Source organism: Macrotis lagotis, chromosome 8 (assembly GCF_037893015.1).
Source record: "Macrotis lagotis isolate mMagLag1 chromosome 8, bilby.v1.9.chrom.fasta, whole genome shotgun sequence".
Taxonomy (NCBI): Eukaryota; Metazoa; Chordata; class Mammalia; order Peramelemorphia; family Peramelidae; genus Macrotis; species Macrotis lagotis.
Window position 1 is genome coordinate 110102684 of NC_133665.1, and position 20921 is coordinate 110123604.

The window sequence follows — 20921 nt, forward strand, 5'->3', positions numbered from 1 at the left end:
GTTTACATAGGAAAAAGCCATCTGGGTTTCCCTGTGCAGTACTGAGATGGAGGGAAAACCTGGTCATAAGAGGTACTAGTAGGAAGCAAGACCCAACTCCTATCCCCTCCCCAGCCCCCACCTTCTACTTCTGTCTCTGCATGAAAAGAGTCATAGACCAGTTCTTGCTCTGCCCCTCTCTAGGGCATGAGTGACTTGGAAGGGATGACTCCGCCTCTCTGGGCCTGGTTCTCTATCTGTAAATTGTGGGGTTTGGGTAGAATGGGCCCTGAGAACCCTGCTCACTCTCACATTTGGTGCTTTTGACCTTGTGACTTGCCTGTCTCTAACTCTGAGACTCAGAAGGCCTGGGTTCTGTTTCCCTTCTGACTCTTGATTGAGGGATCAAAACTGTCAGACCTGGTAATTCAAGGCCATAGAACAGAACACAGTCAGAAGCTGCCCCAGGCTGTATCCCTTGTGGCCAACTCTGGTGGGTTCAGTGGGTCCCCAAGCCTTGCCTTAGCTCAAGAGAAGCATGTGGGAGAGCAGGACTTGTTCCCCTCACCTGAGGACCGGAGAAGCCACCATCCCTTCCCTCTCCTTTCCCCCCATCAGCTGCTTTTCCAGGAAGACTTGCAGATTACCCACATGTACTCTGGCGAGGGGGAGGAGGTAGAGCTCTCCTTTTTCATTTATCCCACTGGCAATGTGGAAGACTGGCTTCTGGAGGTGGAGCATAGCATGAAGGCCAGTGTGCACGACTTTATTGAACGCGCGATCCAGGCCTACCCCAATGTGAGTTCCCATCCACCCTGCCATCACTGGCAAGAGTGCCATCTTTTCATTTTCTGCCTGTGCTGCACTGTCCATTTTGTTCTTCAAGCTTTCATTGGTGGAAGTAGGCAGTAGTAGTAGTAATAATAATAATGAGGATAATAACAAGAATGAGGAGGAGGAGGAGAACTCCTAATTCTATAACAGTTTTCCATGCTTTTTTCTCCCAACAAACTTGGCAGATAGGATGAATATAGTTACTTTCATTTTACATCTGAGAAAACTTTCCCAGAGTAAAAAACCTGATAAATGTCAGAGCTGGACTTTACTCCATAGTTTTAGACATTTCTTAAACATCTCCCTTGGACATCTGGAATGTTTGTTAAAAAGGAAACTCTAGAAAGTTTCCAAATTGAGGAGTAGGTGTCATGGTGCAATGTATTTGGAGATAGAAGACCTGGGATCAAATCCTATCTTTGCCATTTAATGCCTGTGTGACTATGGGCAAGACACCTCATCTCGCTGGACCTCCCTCAGTTTCTGCATCTGTAGAATGAGGAGGAGAGATGATCTTTTTCAGCTCTAAATCAAAAACTGACTAGCTTTCTTAGGAGGATCTCTAAAAGCTCCTAAGGGCCTCAGCATTGGCCTATTTCTCATGAAAGCATGGTGGCCTAAGAGTGAAGTGGTCATTTGCTCATGGGGTTGGGGGCGGCAGGGAAGACCAGGGCAAAGTCATTGATCCTTGATGAGACAAAGCATGCTGTTTTTCCAGACCCCGAGACCTCAATGGGTCTTGAATTGGCCAGGCCAGGTGACCATTGCTGGCTGTCAGACTTTTTGGACGAAGGAGGTATCAGAGGCCCTGGAGGCTGGGGACTTGGGTAGCCGACTCTTCCCACAGCTCTCCTCTCAGGTAGGAGAGCTGCAACACTCCCTTAGCCCTTTACATTTAGGAAACACTCTATTCTCCACTGGTTGCCATTAGTATTCCCACCAGAAACATTGGAAAAGAACCTGCCTGCTCTGTAATAGCAATCACACCGTGGGTTCATTCACTCTTGAAAGCAAACAAAGGAAGCCATTTTATCTATTTCCAGCTAATCCAGCCCCACTTCACTGAGCCCCTACTATGTACAAGACCCTCTTCTGGGCTGTAGGTGACACAAAGATGAAAATGATATGAAGAGCTAACCTGAGAGACATTCTGAAATAAATCAAGTTGCCCCCCACAGTGTCTGACTCAGGCTCAAGATTTGATAAAAGCTTGTTGCCATATAGAGGGATAGGAAATGGGTATATGGAGGTCTTTCCATGGCCAAACTTGGGAAGACTTTAAAATCTCTACCATGGAGAGTTTTAAGAAAAGGACAATCACCCATATTTCTGAATAATAAAGCTACTAGGAGAGAAGAAGCCAACTCCTTGAAAGTCTTTACCTCCCAGCCCCAAACCACACAGTTAGCATAGTCTCACCTACATTAAGAGAATGACACACCTCATTCTATCTTTTTTCCTCAGCCATCCATTGGCACAGATACAAACAACTGTAGTTCTTGGCAGGGATTTGGAGAGGGCCAAGATGTGTCTACATTTTCTCTTAATTCCATAGTAATAGCACCCACTTATCTGTTGACTCCCATTTTCTATCTTCACCTGTTCCTAAACCTAGTAAGCTTGGATGTTCTAGAAATAGAGATGGAATGAATGGGTATGGCAAGTATTTCCTTGATGGGCAGCACAGAAGAGGCTGAGGGATCTCATGTGTCTCCCTTCTCCTCCATCAGCTGCAGGATCTGGTGACCCTTGTCCGAGGGAAGCTGTCTAGGATGCAGAGAACTGTGCTGTCAGCACTAATTGTTATTGAGGTCCATGCCAAGGATGTGGCTGCCAAACTGATAGAAGAGCAAGTAGCCAGTGTGAATGACTTTGAATGGATCTCCCAGCTAAGGTAAATGACCTCCTTTCTCAACTTAACCAGCTCCTCTCAATTGCTATGGTGAATTGAGTAGCAGAAAGAAAGGGTAGCAAACAACAAAGAAAGTGGACACAGGTGGGGAAAAGTTGGCCCAGAAGCTCCAGGTTATGACTGAGGGCATAGGTTAAGGCTGAGCCAGGCAGAACAGGGGGCTGGTGACAGAGCTAGATGTTATCCGTCAGAGTAAGGCAGTGATCACAGCCAGGCAGAAACCGAGACCAGGGAAACTGAGGAACAGAACAGAATAGGGACTGTAAGTAAGGAAGTAAGGAAACTCACTCTACTGAAGCAGATTGACATCTCTGAAACACAGAGAGCTGCCTCTAGCACTGGGAAGCTTGTTGACATGCCCAGAGACACAGTCAGTATACTTCAGAGGAGAGACTTGAGCTCTCATTTTTCTGACTCTGAGGCCAGCTCTCTAGCCACTAGACTATGATGCTTTACTTTTTTTTTTTACTATATTTTATTTTTTCAGTTACATGAAAAAGGTATTTTACAACATTTGTCCATTTGCAAATTTCTGAGTCCCACATTTTTCTACCATCTTCCCTTCCCTCCCCCCTCCTCATGGCAGTGAACAATCTGGTAAAAGTTGTACATGTATAATTGTGTTTAACATATTTCCATATTAACTATGTTGTGAAAGAATAATTAGAACTGGAGGTGGGAGAGAGCCATGAAAAAGAAAGAAAAAACAGGGTGGCTAGGTGGCGTAGTGGATAAAGCACCAGCCCTGGAGTCAGGAGTACCTGGGTTCAAATCCGGTCTCAGACACTTAACAATTACCTAGCTATGTGGCCTTGGAAGCAAGCCACTTAACCCTGTTTGCCTTGCAAAAACCTAATAAAAAAAAAAAAACATAAAAGACATTTTATTTATTTATTTTTTTAGTTTTAGTTTTTTTCTTTTTTTTGCAAGGCAATGAGGTTAAGTGGCTTGCCCAAGGCCACAGGGCTAGGTAACTATTAAGTGCCTGAGGCTGGATTTGAACTCAGGTACTCCTGACTCCAAGGCCGGTGCTCTATCCACTGTGCTGCCTAGCCACCCCCATAAAAGACATTTTAAAAAGTGAACATAGTATGCTTTGCTTTTTGAATGTGGATGGCATTGTCCATAATAGGTCTCTCAGGATTGTCCTTATCACTGAACTACTGAGAGGAGCTGTGTCCATCAAAGTGGATCATCTCACAATGTTGCTGTTAATATATACAATGTTCTCTTGGTTCTGCTCACTTCACTTGACATCAATTCATGCAAATCATTCGATGCTAATTTTTGGCTGCTCATGGTACTTCATAACATTCATATATCAGAACTTGTTTTGTCATCCCCCAAGTAATGGGCATCCTCTGAATTTTGCTACTACAAAAAGAATTGCTATAAATACTCTTGTACATGTGGGTCTTTTCCCCTTTCTTAAGATCCCTTTGGGATACAGACCCAGTAGTAGTATTGCTGGATCCAAGGGGATGCCCTTTGGGCATGGTTTCACATTGCTCTCCAGAAAGGTTGGATCAGTTTTCACAATTCCACTGACAATGCATTAGTGTCCCAGTTTTCTCACAGCCTCTCCAACATTGATCATTTTCCTTTTTTGTCCATCTTAGCCAATCTGATAGGTGTGAGGTGATATCTCAGAGTTGATTTAATTTGCATGTCTCTAATCAATAGTGATTTGGATAGACTATAGATAGTTTTAATTTCTTCATTTGAAAACTACCTGTTCATATCTTTTGACCACTTATCAATTGGAGAATGGCAGCTCAGTGGCACAGTGGATAGAGCACCGGCCCTGGAGTCAGGAGGACCTAAGTTCAAATATGACCTCAGACACTTAATAATTACCTAGCTGTGTGGCCTTGGGCAAGCCACTTAACCTCATTGCCTTGTAAAAACTAAAAAAAAAAGTAATTTAGCCTCACTTTATACTCCCAGTTTGTATAAAAATGGAGGAAATTTACCTTGTGGAACTTATAGTCTAACTTCCACCCTTAGCATGCCACCTTACCTGCACCGAAAAATGTCATCATTCAGTGATGTTCTCACCCTTGCTCCTTTCTCTCGGTAGCCCTTTGCCTGCCCCATGAATCTGAATTAAGTCCTTCTAAATTTCCAGGTACTACTGGACCAAGAATGACTTGTACATCCAGGCAGTCAATGCGGAATTCCTCTATGGCTATGAGTACCTGGGCAATAGCGGGCGCCTGGTGATTACCCCCCTTACAGACAGGTAAAGGAGGCTCTGTGTCACCTTCTCCACCTCTCCAGAACAGCTCCTTTTGCTGACTCTCCCAGTGGGAGCTCAGAAACTTCACCTCGCTTATATAACAACTTGGTGCATAGAGACTTGGTTTCTAGGGGATGCTAGTGTCTAAGTTCTGCCAGAATCCCATGAAACCCATGACCAATAGGATTTGTGGTGCAGATTGAATCCTTTCTAGCTCAGAGAACAGGGCAAAGGGGAAAACTGAAAAGTCCCAGCTCAATTGAGGTCAGGACCTTGGTGTGCCAAGACAAAAAATCAGAAACCAGGCAGACAAATCAGTGAGCAGAAGGTTTCATCAAAACAGAAATCCACAACAGTGTTCACGAAGAGAAAGTCTGGTGGTGGTGACATCTGGGTTTCAAGCCTTGGGTATCAGATAATAAGGCAAAGTGTCCAATTAGTGAAAGAGAGTAATTTCCATTTGAGTCCTCAGGACTCTCAAAGATGTGAGAGTTTAATTCTGGCTCCATGATGCAAAGCTGGGCCTTGACTAACCCCCATTTAGCACTAGTGGCCCTGGGTCATCACCACCGACCTCCATACACTTGTGGGACTGGAGGTGTCCTCCTAGTCCAGAGTCTATGATTCCAAGATTCTGGGGGTCTCCTCTTTCCTGGTGATGGATTTGGGTCAGGTGGTCTCTGGGGATTCAGCTGGTGTGGTCCTAGTAGCTAGGAATGTCAGGATAGAGAGCTTCTGGGTGGGGGAAACAGTCCATGAGCAGAAGTTAGAGAGTAAGAAGGGTGGCTTGGAGTCCTAGAAGGAAAACACTAACCCTGCTTAAATGCCTTCCACATTTCATCTAAGTCTTTGCTTGCTCCTCGATGGGTGACCAAAGGTAAATCACTTAACGTCTCTGAAGCAGTTACTTTCCAGAGTAGTTGTAAGGGTTACCTGAGAAAAGTGGACAACATAACTCTGCAAACCTCAAAGTTCTCTACCCAGGTCAACTAATATGATTTTCTTTTCTCTTTCCTTCATGTAGGTGTTATCTGACTTTGACTGGGGCCTTGCACCTCAAATTTGGGGGCGCTCCTGCTGGCCCAGCAGGGACTGGGAAGACAGAAACAACCAAAGACCTGGGGAAAGCCTTGGCCATCCAGACAGTGGTGTTCAATTGCTCTGACCAGCTTGACTTTATGGCCATGGGAAAGTTCTTCAAAGGTCTTGCTAGGTGAGAAAAGAGGTAGTGGCAGCAGCTACATGGAACATCTGCCCCTTGGGCTTTTGGCTAAGGAGGTTAAACATTTCTGTCCCAATGATGGGGAACCAGGAACAGCAGCCAATGAAGGAGACATCTCAATAGGCAAAGGAAGGAAAAAGGGGAATGGAAAGGAGACTTCTGAGACCATGTGGCAGGTACCCCCTGAGGGCCTGGGGTCTCCCTGGCTCTGTGCTCAATGCTGAAGGTTCAAAGATGGAGAAGATAGTCTGTGATCTCGAGTGATGAGAAAGACATGTGGCAGGAGAGGGCAGAATGCCATCAAGCACAAGCTGGTGGTCTAATCCTGCCAAAGCCTAGGGTGTTGAGGAGAGTGGGACTAGACTGTGGGGAGCCAGGCTGATGTCTAGCAAAATTACCCTGTAGGTAAATAGTAAACTATAGAAAGAAAGTTTATGAATAAGGGAACAAAATCGTCGGCCATAGGTATTTTTGAGGCAATATAAAATAAGGCTTGCATGCTGCTTCCCATCAACTGTCTTATTTGATATTTATAACAACCCTATGAGGTAGGTCAGAGATCACTCTGAGGTTTCAAAGAATGGTACTGCAATCAGAAGCTCAAGGGAAGCTGAGAGGCTTGAGCAGGCTTGGATGCAGGCCTCTTAAACTTGAAGATTGGTTTTGGAGAGGATTTTCAGAGGCTTGTTAGGGAAGTTTTATTGCAAAAAAGTAAGGGGATGATTTTCCTTTACACTTAGAATCTAGATATCAGAGCCTATGACTTCATGCTCATGTGGGATAGTCAGCCCCAGGAGCCCAGTATCACAGACAACATAAATCAATGTCTATGGATTGAGCACCTGCTTTGGACAGACTAATACATGAGCATTGCAAGGGGCAGAAAGTCACAGTGCATCTGAGGAGATGGTCTGTGCTATGATCGAAGATAGTGATATAAGGCACATCATTGTACTCTGGGAGGTGGTGATGAACCAAAGTAGAATCACCCAGCCAAGAGGGAGACTTCTGCTCAGGGTGGTCCTTGATGCTGCCTACTTACCAGGCTTCCTTTCTACTTAGTTCTGGGGCATGGGCTTGCTTTGACGAATTTAACCGCATTGATGTGGAGGTGCTGTCTGTGGTGGCTCAGCAGATCACAACCATTCAGAAAGCTCAGCAACAGAGAGTGAGTATGGGTGAGGGGTGGGTGGGAACAGCTGGACTAGTGGTCTCTAATCCCTCACTTCCCTTAGAGGAAGCCCTTCTTCATCTTAAGATCTCTTGTCTTTGGGGGAGATATTAGAAACCTTTATTCATAGACACCTCAGTTCTCTACTCCCTATGCTCCTTATTTCCCCAATGAAAATATTGAAAATTTTTTTAAAAAGGGAATTTGAGGGATGGCTAGGTGGTATAGTGGATAAAGCACCGGCCCTGGAGTCAGGAGTAACTGGGTTCAAATCTGGTCTCAGATACTTGATAATTACCTAGCTGTGTGGCCTTGGGCAAGCCACTTAGCCCTAATTGCCTTGCAAAAAAAAGGGGGTGGGATTTGATTTGTTGGTTCATTTGCTTATTTTGCAAATGCTTATTGACCACCCAATATGTTCTATGCAAAGTGTGGGGCAGTTGGAGCAGTTGGAAGAGCAGGAACAGGATATACTGTCTAAAGGGGCTCCTCCATTTGGATACCAGTGGATTTGGAACTTCATGTTAGCATGAGTCAATGAATCTGAGTATTGTCACATAGAAAGTGGGAAGATGGCTGATGTTTGGTCACTTGCCAGGCCCCAAGAAAGGACCTGTGTGCTCCCTTCCCCAGGAAGAATATGGTCTTTTTGTAGGTGGATCGATTCATGTTTGAAGGAGTGGAAATCCCACTTGTCCCTTCATGCGCTGTGTTTATCACTATGAACCCAGGCTATGCCGGACGCACAGAGTTACCGGACAACTTGAAGGTGAGCCCCATCCAGACTGGCCCCACTGAAGCCTTTTGCCCCTAAGTCACTTAACATTTTTGTTGTTACAACTCCCTGGCTGCAGCCAATGCTAAGACATTACTAAAGGTACAAAAGAGTTTCTGTCCCATTAGCCCTGAGAGTTTCCTTACCACACACTCCCTGCTTTTTCCTGCTTTTACAGATGAAATCACAGGCCCAGACCAAAAGTAAAAGGGTGTTGTATTTTTTTTAAAAAGTCTATTATTCCTCCCCCCAGGCATCCTTCCTGCTCAGGTCTCTTTTGATTTGCTTTCCCTTTTGGTATTTGTGGACTAACTTCAACCCAGTTCCTTTCTACAAATATTTATTAAACAAGGATCTGTGCTAAGCACAAAAACAGGAATGAAATTCTTTGTCATCCAAGAGCTTATATTGTATGTGGGAATGCCTGTGGACCTGATAAGTAAATACAGGGTTTATCCTGTAGGGTGAAGGTGCTAGTGGTTGCAGGAGAAGCTGGACTCTGAAGGAGGGAGAGGCAGGAGACACACACAGTATCTTGCACAGGGTCCAGCAATCATGGTATTTGGGTGGGGATTACCATGAAATAAGCCTGGGAAGGAAGGAAGGTAGAACCCAGATTGTGGGGAGGCATTAAAAAGCTATTAAACGTTTTTGCTGTATAACCCAGTCACTTCACCCTGTTTGCCTCAGTTTCCTCATCTGTAAAGTGAACTGGAGAAAGAAATGGCAGTCCCTCCAGTATCTTTGCCAAAATAAACCCAAATGGGGTTACAAAGAGTTAGACATGGCTGAGAACTACTGGACTGCAACAAAAAGATTTTCAAGTAGGAATATCAACTAGCAGTGGTATAAAAGATAGATTAGGGTTGCTAGTGGTGCAGCAGATAGCACACTAGCCCTGGAGTCAGGAGGATCTGAGTACAAATCCAGCCTCAGATACTAGATTTTTACTAGCTGTGGCCGTGGGCCAGTCACTGAACCCCATATAGCCTTGCACCTCTTCTCTAAGGGGTCTCCTGGGCCTGACATGTTATGCCCTCCATCTCTAGCTTCCTTCAAGACTCCACTCAAACACCACTTTCTCCTCCCCCATTAGAGCAGGGGGTCTTTTCTGAGCATTGGCACCACTTTTGCTCTTCTTTGTTTCTCAAGAAACCCAAGACAGAACTTAAGAAATGCCTGTTGATTGATTGGTTTGTTTGAGGAAGCTGTCAGCTTCCCTTGACTGGCCAGCCTTTCCACATTTGGAACAGGGCATTGAGAAAAGTCGGGCTGCAGCTAGAGGAGAGAGCAGTCCCATTCTGGGAGGGAGGGTCAGCTCCTCTTTGTGCTTTCTCAGGCCCTCTTCCGACCTGTGGCAATGATGGTTCCAGACTATACAATGATTGCGGAGATCTCTCTCTACTCCTTTGGATTCAGTGATGCCAAGGTCCTGGCCAAGAAGATCACCACCACATTCAAGCTGTCGTCGGAGCAGCTGAGCTCTCAGGTGAGAGCTTCCTGGCCCTGTTCTCAGACATCATCCCAGCTCCCTCGTGGCTGGCTCCAGGGTCCTTCCTCAGGCCTTGGCTGCCCTGGCCCAAAGAGGCTGTAGGACACTTACTTCCAGGAGGCCAGACTGGGGTGGGGGAGGAGGCCATGGCCAGGGTTGAGAGCAGGCCGGCCAGTGAAGAGGTGAAGAATATGCCAGTTCTAGAAGTCTTAGTGAGGGCAATCAGAAGCCAGCCCTTAAAGGGAAAGCCTTCAGCAAAGTAAAATGTAGTTAAAGGTATTAAAAATTACTTTATTTCATGCACAGGTTGGTAACTTATACAGATACATAGTCTATCTTCTCAATTTGGTTTAAGTAAATTTGACTGCATTTAGCTCCAATTTTATATATGAGAAAATGGAGACTTGGAGAGGGAAGTGACTTGGCCAAGGTCACACATTTCGGAGTTAGGCTTCAAGCTCTGGGAAAAGAGGGATTGGCTTTGATGGTGTGGAGTCTGATAGCTTCTTCTGTGACCATAAGATGTCTATTGTATACCACATGGTTTCTTCTTATGGTAACAGGATCATTATGACTTTGGGATGAGAGCTGTGAAGACAGTTATCTCTGCAGCTGGCAATCTGAAGCGGGAGAACCCAACAATGAATGAAGTAAGCATCAGTAACTGGGGGCTCTGATTCAGTTTCCCCCTCAGAGCTCTCTTTCATATGGACACTATCCCATAGAAGAGAGACAGGCCTTTGAGGTCTAGGACTGCTGGGAATGGGTCTGGAAGAAAAGGTTCTTCCAGAAGGAATCTGTTTTGGATGTCCATTGTTGTAGGAGCTGATCTGCCTCCGGGCCATTCGCGATGTGAATGTACCCAAGTTCCTGCAGGATGATCTCAAGCTCTTTGCAGGCATTGTGTCTGACTTGTTTCCTACCATCAAGGAGGAGAAGATCGATTATGGGATCCTGGACCAAGCAATCCGCCAGGCCTGCCTCCAGGATAATCTAAAGGATGTAGATGGTGAGTGAGCCCACTGTGAAGGGGCAGGGTGGAGGGTCACACTACCCATTCTTGGGAAATGCAGGGTGCAATAAGCCAAGACAGCTTCACAGCATTTTACCTTGAGGTATGAATTCATGGTGGAGCCACAGAAGTCTCATTGCAAGAATATTTCTTATCTTTGTCCTTGTAAATGCTATTACACTATTCAAGTCGTTAGTCAACTTTGCATTTATAATATGTTTAATAAGTTTGGAGCAGTGATGGTACAAAGAAAGGGGAGACCTATGGTCCCTCCTTTCAAGAAGCTTACATTCCAGTGAGGTGGACTAAATGACATATGAGATCTGGACTGTGTCAATGAAAGGCAGTCTCTGAGGGAAGGAGCTAGTATCTGGGGGGATGGTTTCCACCAAAGGTGGGGTGTGAGTTGAATCTTGAAGGAATCTGAGGAAATGAAGTCTTTGGCACCATGCTTGGGAGCAGCAAAGAGGCCAGGGAGCCAGATCCAAGAGTGCAGAACTGGGGAGGGAACAGCAGCAGACCTGTACTTTCAGAAGATCCTTTTGGTAGCTGAGTGAGGAGAGATCTGAAGCAGGGAACCTACATTGAAGGCCTTGGCCATTCTGGCAGAGGAGCAAGTAGCTCCTGTGTAAGCTAAGAGAAGGGATATTGAGAAGTTTAAAATGACAAGATTTGACACCAGACCAATTATGGGAAGTGAGTGTGAGGGAGGTACTTAGATGATCCAGACATTGTGAGTTAGGGGGGAAATGCTATTTACATAGCACTTCCTAGGGTCAGACTTTACAGTTAGCATCACCATCATGGGAGGCAGGCAGGGAAGGAGATGCTACTATACTCCCTATTTTACAGTTGAGGAAACTGAGACAAACAGGAGTGAAGTGACTCATCCAAAACAACACAGCTCACAAGTATGTGAAGCCGTATTGGACCTCGGGTCTTCCTGAGTCTTTCCACTGTGCCACTAGATGCTTCACTTTGCCTACTTGGGAGATAAGGGGTACTCCCTGAGGAACAGAAAAGTTGGGAATTGGGGAAGATCCAGGGGAGAGATAATGAGTTCACTCTGGGAATGTGGAGTATGAGATGCCTATGAGGAGATTCAATTTGAGTTTTCTGAGAGGTGGTTCACTTGAGACTGGGGAGAGAGATGAAGAAAGATTTGGAGGGAGCTGAAGAGGTTACTGAGTGAGATCCTGTGGAGGGAGACCACCACCCAGGACAGACAGAGCCTTGTATGCTGGTAGTAGCAGCTGGTATTCAAGTGTTTACCAACCACTGGATATTGAGCTTATTTCTAGTTCTTTTCATTGACAAGCCATATTATCAATATTTGTGAATGGCTTCCCCTTTTTGTCAGTATGATGATATTCAGCCTCTGTGTGCAAGAATGACTGGCTGGATGTTGGACAAGTCACTTAACCTCATTGCCTTGCAAAAGCAAAACAAACAAACAAACAAACAAACAAAACCCCAAAACAAAAAAAAATAGTTGACTGACTTTGATGAAACGTGAGCTTTTTTCTTTTTGTTCTGATTCTATTTTTACAACTTGACTTACATGGAGATATGTTTGACGTGACTGTACATATATAACATTTCAGATGACTCACTTATGAGGAGGGGGAAGAGGGAAGGGAAGGAAGGAGGAAAAATTGTAGAACTCAAGATCTTACAAAATATGAATGTTGAAAATTTTAAAAAGGTAAAAAAAGAAATATTGTCAATGATGATGTTTTTTCTGTTGCTTATATTATGATTCTGACCAATCACGTAAAGATGAAAAGTCCCTTTATGAACTATTGATTTCAGAGTTTTAGGGGAAATTAATAAGTACCATAATATTAATGTCAATTAATATTGCTAAACTTGATGAATAAGATAAATACTGTTTATCATGGTTATACATGTATAGCCTATATTGCTTTCTGGGAGAAGGAAGAGAGAGGGGGAGAAAAATGTAAAATTCAAATCTTGAAAAATAATTATTTTTGTAATACTAGTTGAAAATTAGTATTGCATGTAGTTTGGAAAAATAAATAAATCAAATATTTCAATATAAAAAATTTTTAAATAAAATAAGATAAATTTTTTAAAACATGAGGTGTGAAGTAAGTTCCCCAAAGTCTTACAAGTGGCAAATAATAGGGTCAGGAATCAAAGTCAGATCCTTTAATCCCAAGTTCTGCTTATTCTTCTCTTTCTTCCTCCAGGCTTTTTGACCAAGTGTATTCAGTTGTATGAGACCACAGTGGTGCGTCATGGTCTCATGCTTGTGGGGCCTGCTGGCTCTGGGAAAACCAAGGTAAGAATAGCTCACTACCTGAGGCAGGCTACACTCAGGTCCCCTGGGTTGGGCTAAGAGCTAGGGGAGCAGGAAGAGCGAATAAATTCCATCACCCTTCCTGGGCTCATTGGCTTACCATGGACTCGTCAGCTGCTCTGACTTCAGAGAAAGTCCATCATCTCATGTTGTCCAGGAATCATCAACAGGTGGTCTTAGCAAGAAGCTGGAAACACAAGCTCAGAAACTCGAGAGCTTCCCATAATGTTTGTGAGAATTTTCCATCTATTTACTAGCAAAGGGAAGGAAATCTTTGGTTATTCATGCTTTTTTAAGGGATAGCAGGATGAAGGAGACTTTGTGCTTATTTTGGGTGGGTATTTCCTCCTCCTAAGTTGGTAGAGGGGCAACCCTACAGATTCAGAGACAGAAAGGACCTAATGGGTCTGACCCCATGAACACACCTTGGCACTGTGTAATACAAGAGTGGTTTGAAATTCACAGAGCTGCTGAAGGTCCAGAGAGAACCAGTTAGTTCTGTAGCAGTAGCAGAAGCCAAGTGCAGACTCAAGACATCACAAATGGCTTGGGGATGAGATATGTGCCTCCCCCAACTCAAATTGTAATTACCTGGATAGAGTACCTCTAGCTGCACCATACCTGTTTCAGGCCTAGAAGTCTGGACTTTTCAAAGTCAGGATTATAGAGCACAAAGGGTCCTTGGAGATTTTCTAGGCCAGCTCTCTCACCCTGCTGTTGAGGAAACTGAGACCTCCTGAAAAAAGAACTTGCCTAAAGTCCCCTAAAAAGATGAGGCAAACACTTAGGATACAACCCAAATCTTTTCTCCTGTATCTTCTGCCTCTTCAGAGTTAGATTTTGTCCTCCATCTCTGTCTCACCAGTGTTACAATGTCTTGGCAACTGCGATAACGTCCTTGAAAGGCAAGCCTTCCATTAGTGGTGGCGAGTATGAAGCTGTCCATTACTATGTTCTCAATCCCAAATCCATCACCATGGGTCAGCTATATGGGGAGTTTGACTTGCTAACACATGAATGGTAAAGTTCTATCTCTTCAATCCTACTTGGGGTTTGGGGTCCTTTAAAGAGAAGCTAGAATTTGTTTCCCTTCCTTACCTTCCACAGGACTGATGGAATTTTTGCCTCTCTCATCCGGGGAGGGACCATTGCCACTGACAAGGACAAGAAATGGTACATGTTTGATGGTCCAGTTGATGCAGTTTGGATTGAGAACATGAACACTGTGCTAGATGACAATAAGAAGCTGTGTCTCAGCTCTGGGGAGATCATCAAACTCACTGAGGTACCTTTTTCTTTTGAGCCATCTTTTTTTTTTAAGGTTTTTGCAAGGCAAACGGGGTTAAGTGGCTTGCCCAAGGCCACACAGCTAGGTAATTATTAAGTGTCTGAGACCGGATATGAACCCAGGTACTCCTGACTCCAGGGCCGGTGCGCTACCTAGCTGCCCCCCTTTTGAGCCATCTTGAGAGCAGTCATTCATGTTGCCCATGTCAGCCCCCTGTACCCAGGTCCTCTGAACTGCTGCTCACAGAGACCTGCCCACCTTCAGACTTCATCTCAATAGGGCTGGCATTGGACCCTAGCAACTCATTTTTCTCATGGGCAGTTTCCTTTTGTTCTTCTCACTTTTCCTATTTATGTTCTGGTTTGTCAGAGTCCTGGATTAGTGCATCAGGACTAGGGAACCACATGGGGCCAGCCTTAAATCCTATGTGAAATCAAGGAGTCACTAATCCTGGGTAATTCAGTAATCTTTAAGCTTTAACCCTTTAGACTTTATGGCAAAGGATCCTTAAAGCTAGAGCACATTTGAGTGGGAGAGATTATTCCTATTACAGATGGGGAAACTGAGGAGCAGAGATAAAGTGTATCAAACATAAAATATGAATATATGGCATGTCTCCCAATTGGGAGATGGCCATGGCATAGTAAAAGGTTCACTAGACCTCAGTTTAAAGTTCTGTTCTACTTCTTAGATCAGGACTGTAGACAAATATTTTGATTTGCCATTTTAGTGAGAGCTTTGTGGTAGCTCAGCTTCCTTAAGCATTTAGTAAGCCCACAGATGGGACCCTCATAAAAACATACTGTGGGCAGTCCTGTCTTAGATAAAGATGCTGTTTATTTCTGGGCATTTCCATAACCTAAAAGTGCTGGATTTGACTAGATTATCTCTAAGGTCTCCATTTCCAGCTCCAAATTCCTGTGAACTTTTAAATCAGGCTTACCTCTGACCTAGTGCCTTCTATTTCTGTTCCAGGATGGCTATTCTTCTAAAGTCTTTTTGGCAGTAAGATGGTGGATCCAACTATGAAGACTCTTCTTGCTGTACTCTCTCCCATTTTTGTCCAAACTGTTTCTATGAGGGGCAGAGAGGTTTAGCTCTATATAGAGTTTTCAGGAAAAACCCCTTGTGACAGAGCTTCTTTTCAATTTTTTGTTTACAGTCGATGACCATGATGTTTGAAGTCCAGGACCTTGCGGTTGCCTCTCCTGCCACTGTGTCCCGCTGTGGCATGGTTTACTTAGAGCCTAGCATCCTAGGAATCATGCCCTTCACTGAGTGCTGGCTGAGGAAGATTCCCAACATCATGATGCCTTTCAGGGAGAAATATGAGAGCCTGTTCCAGCGATTTCTGGAGGTGAGTAAACAAAATCAGCCTCTGTACTACCTGGAATGCCACCTATTTGTTCAGCACCAGGTGCTCCAAAAACAGGATGCCCACACTGACCTTCTTGCCATTCTTCAAACAACCCCCATACTTGGGAATTCCCCATTCCTCCTTCCACATTCTAGCTTCCCTGGCTTTTTGTTTTGTTTTTATTTTTGCAAGGCAATGGGGCTAAATGACATGCCCAAGGTCACACAACTAGACGGTTTAATTATTAAGTGTCTGAGGCCACAATTGAATTCAAGTCCTACTTACTCCAGGACTCATGGGTGTTCTATCCACTGTGCCGCCTAGCTGCCCCTTCCCTGTTTTTTTAAAGACTCAGTTCAAATTCCATTGCCTTCAAAAGCCCTTTCTCAGTATCCTTGGATCCTTAAATGATGACACCTGTTTCTTCTGAGATAACTTGCCATTTATACTGTATATGTTTCGTATATCCAATTTTTTTTTATGTTCCCCCTAAAGAATGAACTTGTTGAGGACAAAAGACATGTTTTTTACTTTCTTTATATTCCTAGCATTTTTTCACAGTTCTTAGCATATAGTAAGTGCATAATAACTTGTCTGATTAACTTGATTGACGTCTAGTGAACCTGGGAAAAACTCATTCTTTAAGAACCACTTTACAGAGGGTGGACCACACCTTGGAAAACAAAATTGGAAATTCCAAAGGTGATGGTTCCCTGGACAAGACAGACATCAGCTTGGTTTCTCAATTTGTTCTTTTCCAGGAATCTATTGAGTTTGTCCGAGGATCAGTGAAGGAAGTGATTGCCTCCACAAATAGTAACCTGACCATGAGCCTCCTCAAGATCATGGACTGCTTCTTCAAGCCCTTTATACCCAAGGAGGTAAGAAGATTGTGCATCCTTGCTTCCCGTCCCTCAGATTAGCTCTCCTAGCTAGTACTAGGCCAAGAAGAAAAGTAGAGGAGCCATCCAAACAGTCTATCAAAGGTTAAGTGTAGGTTATGAGATCACAATGTCTTGGAGAATTTCTTGTTTTTACTTTTAAAATGTTCTGTGCACCCTAATAGTGGAATGACTATAAAGAAAGGATTTCAGAAAAATTCCTTGAATAAAACAGATTGTAAACTCTGTCAAAATTTAACAGGACTGCCTCTCCCTGAGGCATACAAAAGGCTTCAACATTATGAAATATCTGGAAAACTCAACACTGGGAATTCCAAGGAGATGTCAGAATATATACAGGGAAGACAGATACAGGTTGGGTCAGATAGAATTCCAGGGAAATTAACAGTTTTGCCCCCCTTACCATACACATGGATATATGAAAAAGATGGTGAGAAAATAGTTAGTACAGGTGACCAATATGTGAACTCTAGCAGCCTTAGTTTCATGGGAAAGAATAAAAAAAGTCATGGAAACCGTGGTTTCTACCAACAAGGCCTGAAAGAAAAATTGGTTATTGTAAGAGTTAACAGATGGGTGGACAAGCATAAAGACCCTCACTATATATTGTTAAGGAAGTGTATTGAAAAACATTACTTACACAGAAAATATAAAAAAACTTTCCATTAAAAGAATTGCTTAATTAATAACTTTAAATGAATTAATAATTATACAATGTAGTAATAAATAAGGTAACAGATAGGTTGAAGTCATCATGGTCTGAGTAGGGATAAGAAATCAATTAACTATATGATTATTAATTAAACTTGTAATCACATGATTAAAACTTGTAACCACATGATTAAAACTTGTAACCACATGAATTATATGATTAATGATGAAAATTGTACACTTTTGTAACCAAGGAAATGATCTTAGCTTGCTTGCAGCATACATGATTCTGAGACTATAAAAATAAATCCAAGTAGCTGACAATCAGTCAACCTGCTCCTGCCTTTAAAAAAAAATTGTCCTGCTAATGTCTTTTGTCTTAATGTTATAATCACTTCTTAACCTTACCCCATTCTAAACTTTGAAGAGATAGGGTTCCATAAGTATCAGTCATTCTGGAACCTGGAATAGCAGTAGATGGGGGACCTCAGGAAAAGAGAGACAAGACATTTTATTGGCCAGAGCATAAAAGTAGAGTGAAATTGGAAAGATAATCCAAACTTGAAAGAGAGTTGGTTTGACAAAGTTCTGGGCTGCCAAAGGCTAAGCTATAAGGAAATCATAGACCGACAGATCATGAATTTGGAGCAGAAGTGACCTTGCAGGCCGTCTTGGCCACATTATTTTACAGATGAAGAAATCGTGGCTCAAAAGAGGTTTAGCAACTTGTCCATGGTCAAACATCAGCTGTGGAATTCAGTGCTCTTTCTACACATTATGCTGCTTGTTCAAACAAGAATTCAAACAAGAATTCTCTCCTCCTTTGGACAGGGCTAGGAATCTTAATAACTATATTATTCAACCCTATTATAGATTGATTATGCCTGAGGTTCTTTACTTGACAGTGTAAGATGGGTGTGTAACTAAATAAGAGATTTATGTCTATATGAGTTGTTCAAAATGGAGTTCACAAGTGGCACAAATAGATATGTCTGAGAGTTTTCCCCACCCCTCAAGGAACTAGGAGAAGGCCCTTAATGCTTTTTACCTCTAACCTCCAAGAAGGGTTCCAAACTAGAATAAGTTTATCTATAGGTGTGTTATTTGAGGATGTTCAAAAGAAAAGGCATTTTCTTAAGAGGGCAGGGTAGTCCTAAGTGTATACCTACTGGCTTAACCCTTCCCACCAAATGTTGGTTACACCACAAATAGCAAATAATGAATAAACTCTTCCTGGGAATGAAATGAGATCTTGGCTCAAATTAAAGGAGGTTAGCCTCTGACCTCAGTAAGGGGGAAAGTTACAAAGAAGATGTTGAAGAAACTACATGTCTGCAGTTTCTAAAGTCTGTCTGTCTTTCTCTCTCTCTTTCTCAAATATGCATAAGAACAATGCCCCAAATGTGAAAATGAAAGCCCAATTATAGAAGTAAAAGTTTCTTTTCATCTTGGATGACAGGCTGAGCATGCTGTTGTTACTATATTTAATTTTTGTTATATTGTGATCTAAAAAGTACATATTAATATTTCTGCATTTGAATGTGAGGTTTTTATACCCTAATACATGATCAATTTTTGTGAGAAAAAGATTTTTTCTTTTCCCTTTTTAGTTTTCTCCAGAGCTCTATCATAGCTAACTTTCCTAAAAGTCTATTCATCTCTTTAACTTTTTTTCCTTATTTTTGGTTAGATTTGTCTAGCTCTGAGAGGGAGAGATTGAGGTTCTGCCCATTAGTATAGTTTTTTTTCCTCTAGACAATGGGTTAAACAACTTGCCCAAGGTCACACAGCTAGGTAGTTATTAAGTGTCTGAGACTAAATTTGAACTCAGGTCTTCCTAACTCTAGGGCTGGTGCTCTCTATATACTGTGCCACCTAGTTGTCCCCAATTTTACTTTTTAAGGAATCGTTTTCTTCAGTTAGTTTTTGCTCTTCTTTTTCCCAGTTTTTCTTTTACCTTTCTTATTTGGCTTTTAAAATTGTTTTTGAGTTCTTCTAAGATTTGGATATAGGCATTTTGACACTGTTGTCCTCTTCTGAGTTTTGGTCACCTGTTACCATTGTAGCTTTCTATGGTTAGGGCTCTTTTTTGATTTCTACTCATTTTTTAGCTGATTTTATGATTTTTAAAGTTGAGCTTTGCTTTTGGGGCATAGGGGACACACTGTACCAAGCCTCTTGTGCTGGGGGTCAAGGGTCTCAAGTGCTAGTGTTTTACCCAATACACTGGGGGTTCCAGGGCTAGAGAACCCATAGCCGACCTACTGTCCCACTGGCCTGCTGAACCAGGACCAAAGGCCCTTAGGTGCTGACCTCTGCTGTGGCTAAGAGCCTCCCATTGGCTTGCCCAGGTACCACATGTGCTGGGCTACACTACCCTTTCACCCAAGTGAACTAGACCTTTTCTGAAGTTCTTCTAAGTTATTTTAAGCTAGAAAAACATTTCACTCCAGAATCCATTTAGAGGCTTGACTTAACACATTTCTGAGGGTAACTGGGGAGAGCTCAGGCAATTTCCTGACCTTTTCTCTGCCATCTTGGCTAATAGGCTCACCTGTTGTTGATCATGACTCTGTATAAAAAAGGGTCACAAAGGGAGATGAAAAGTAAAAGCTATAGTCCTTAGGACTTTTTTTTCCCCCGTTTTATATTGTGTGTTTAAGGACCATAGATGGTGAAAGTCAGAGTGTCTATGAAAGTAAATACCTTCCCTATAGTGAAAGGCCCAACAGGGAGAGATAAACCTCAAGTGGGAACATTCAAAGATTCTTATATTCAGTTTCTGAAACTTCTCGTGACCCCATGAACAGAAGGTTCACCAGAATTATTCAGCTGGCAACTTTCTCTTACCTCCACCCAACAACTCAAGGCTGTCTCCTCTAAGAAGTGAAGACTTCTGTCAAAAGACTTCCTGAATAGGAAGCAGTTGGCCCAGCTTCTCAACACTCCAGCAAAACCTTAGAGTTCATAAAAGATAAATGAGTCCAATGAGAAATTACAGTAGGTAACTTCTTTTACCAAAGTACTGCACAAAAAATTCTTCCAGAAACCCATGGGCAATAGGAAAGGGCTTCCCCGCAAGCAAATTGAGTGCCAGTGCGGCCAGAGGTGGACTGGCAAGTGGCTTGTAGGGCCCCGAGTCTCAGAAGCAGCAAGAGCAGAGTTCCCCTGAGAAAGTGTTTGGTTTTTATTTTGAGGTGGGAGTGGAGGGGGAGTGGGATCAAAAGATTCCTAACACAGTACAACATTGCCAGATAGAGACCTGAAGAGCCAGTGCTTGGAACCGTCAAGATCCAGGAGGATCTGAGCCAGTGAGTCAGCTTGGACCAAGGGATGCAAAGTGAGAACAACCAGAGTTGATCATTCTAAGGATTGGAAAGGGTTGAAGTCTGGTCCTGGCACAAAGGCCCAATTTAAGAACTAAAGCTAGAAAGAATACTATATCAAACAAAACAAAAAAAAAACAATGTGCCCCCCCAAAAAACATATAAATCTACCTCTATAAAAACCACAGAGACTCAAAGGAATCAATGGATTTAACTCAAGAAATATAAAATTAAATAATCATTCTCAAAAAAATAATTAGAAGAATAAGTAACTTAAAATAGAAAGTGATAAACCTTACTTAAGATATGGTATCCCTGAGAACTGGAATAGACCAAACAGAAATTAACAACTTCGTGAGTCATCAGAAAGATAAGAACAAAACCCAAAGACTGAAAAAAATGGAAAAAATAATGGACATTAAAAAACTGACTTGGAAA

General features: G+C 42.9%; 1 protein-coding gene across 3 annotated transcripts in view; it reads left to right on the top strand.

The window, feature by feature from the left end:
* The window catches only part of DNAH1 (dynein axonemal heavy chain 1), a 162403-nt gene that overhangs the window by 74871 nt on the left and 66611 nt on the right, over positions 1-20921 (top strand). For all 3 annotated transcript variants that reach the window (XM_074198129.1, XM_074198130.1, XM_074198131.1), the window contains 15 exons: positions 598-777; positions 1532-1672; positions 2544-2707; positions 4854-4967; positions 5989-6177; positions 7249-7354; positions 8013-8126; positions 9472-9621; positions 10188-10274; positions 10447-10633; positions 12850-12941; positions 13825-13979; positions 14067-14244; positions 15410-15604; positions 16366-16485. In XM_074198129.1, the coding sequence (XP_074054230.1) occupies positions 598-777; positions 1532-1672; positions 2544-2707; positions 4854-4967; positions 5989-6177; positions 7249-7354; positions 8013-8126; positions 9472-9621; positions 10188-10274; positions 10447-10633; positions 12850-12941; positions 13825-13979; positions 14067-14244; positions 15410-15604; positions 16366-16485 (2172 nt within the window). The remainder of the gene's footprint in view (positions 1-597; positions 778-1531; positions 1673-2543; positions 2708-4853; positions 4968-5988; positions 6178-7248; positions 7355-8012; positions 8127-9471; positions 9622-10187; positions 10275-10446; positions 10634-12849; positions 12942-13824; positions 13980-14066; positions 14245-15409; positions 15605-16365; positions 16486-20921) is intronic.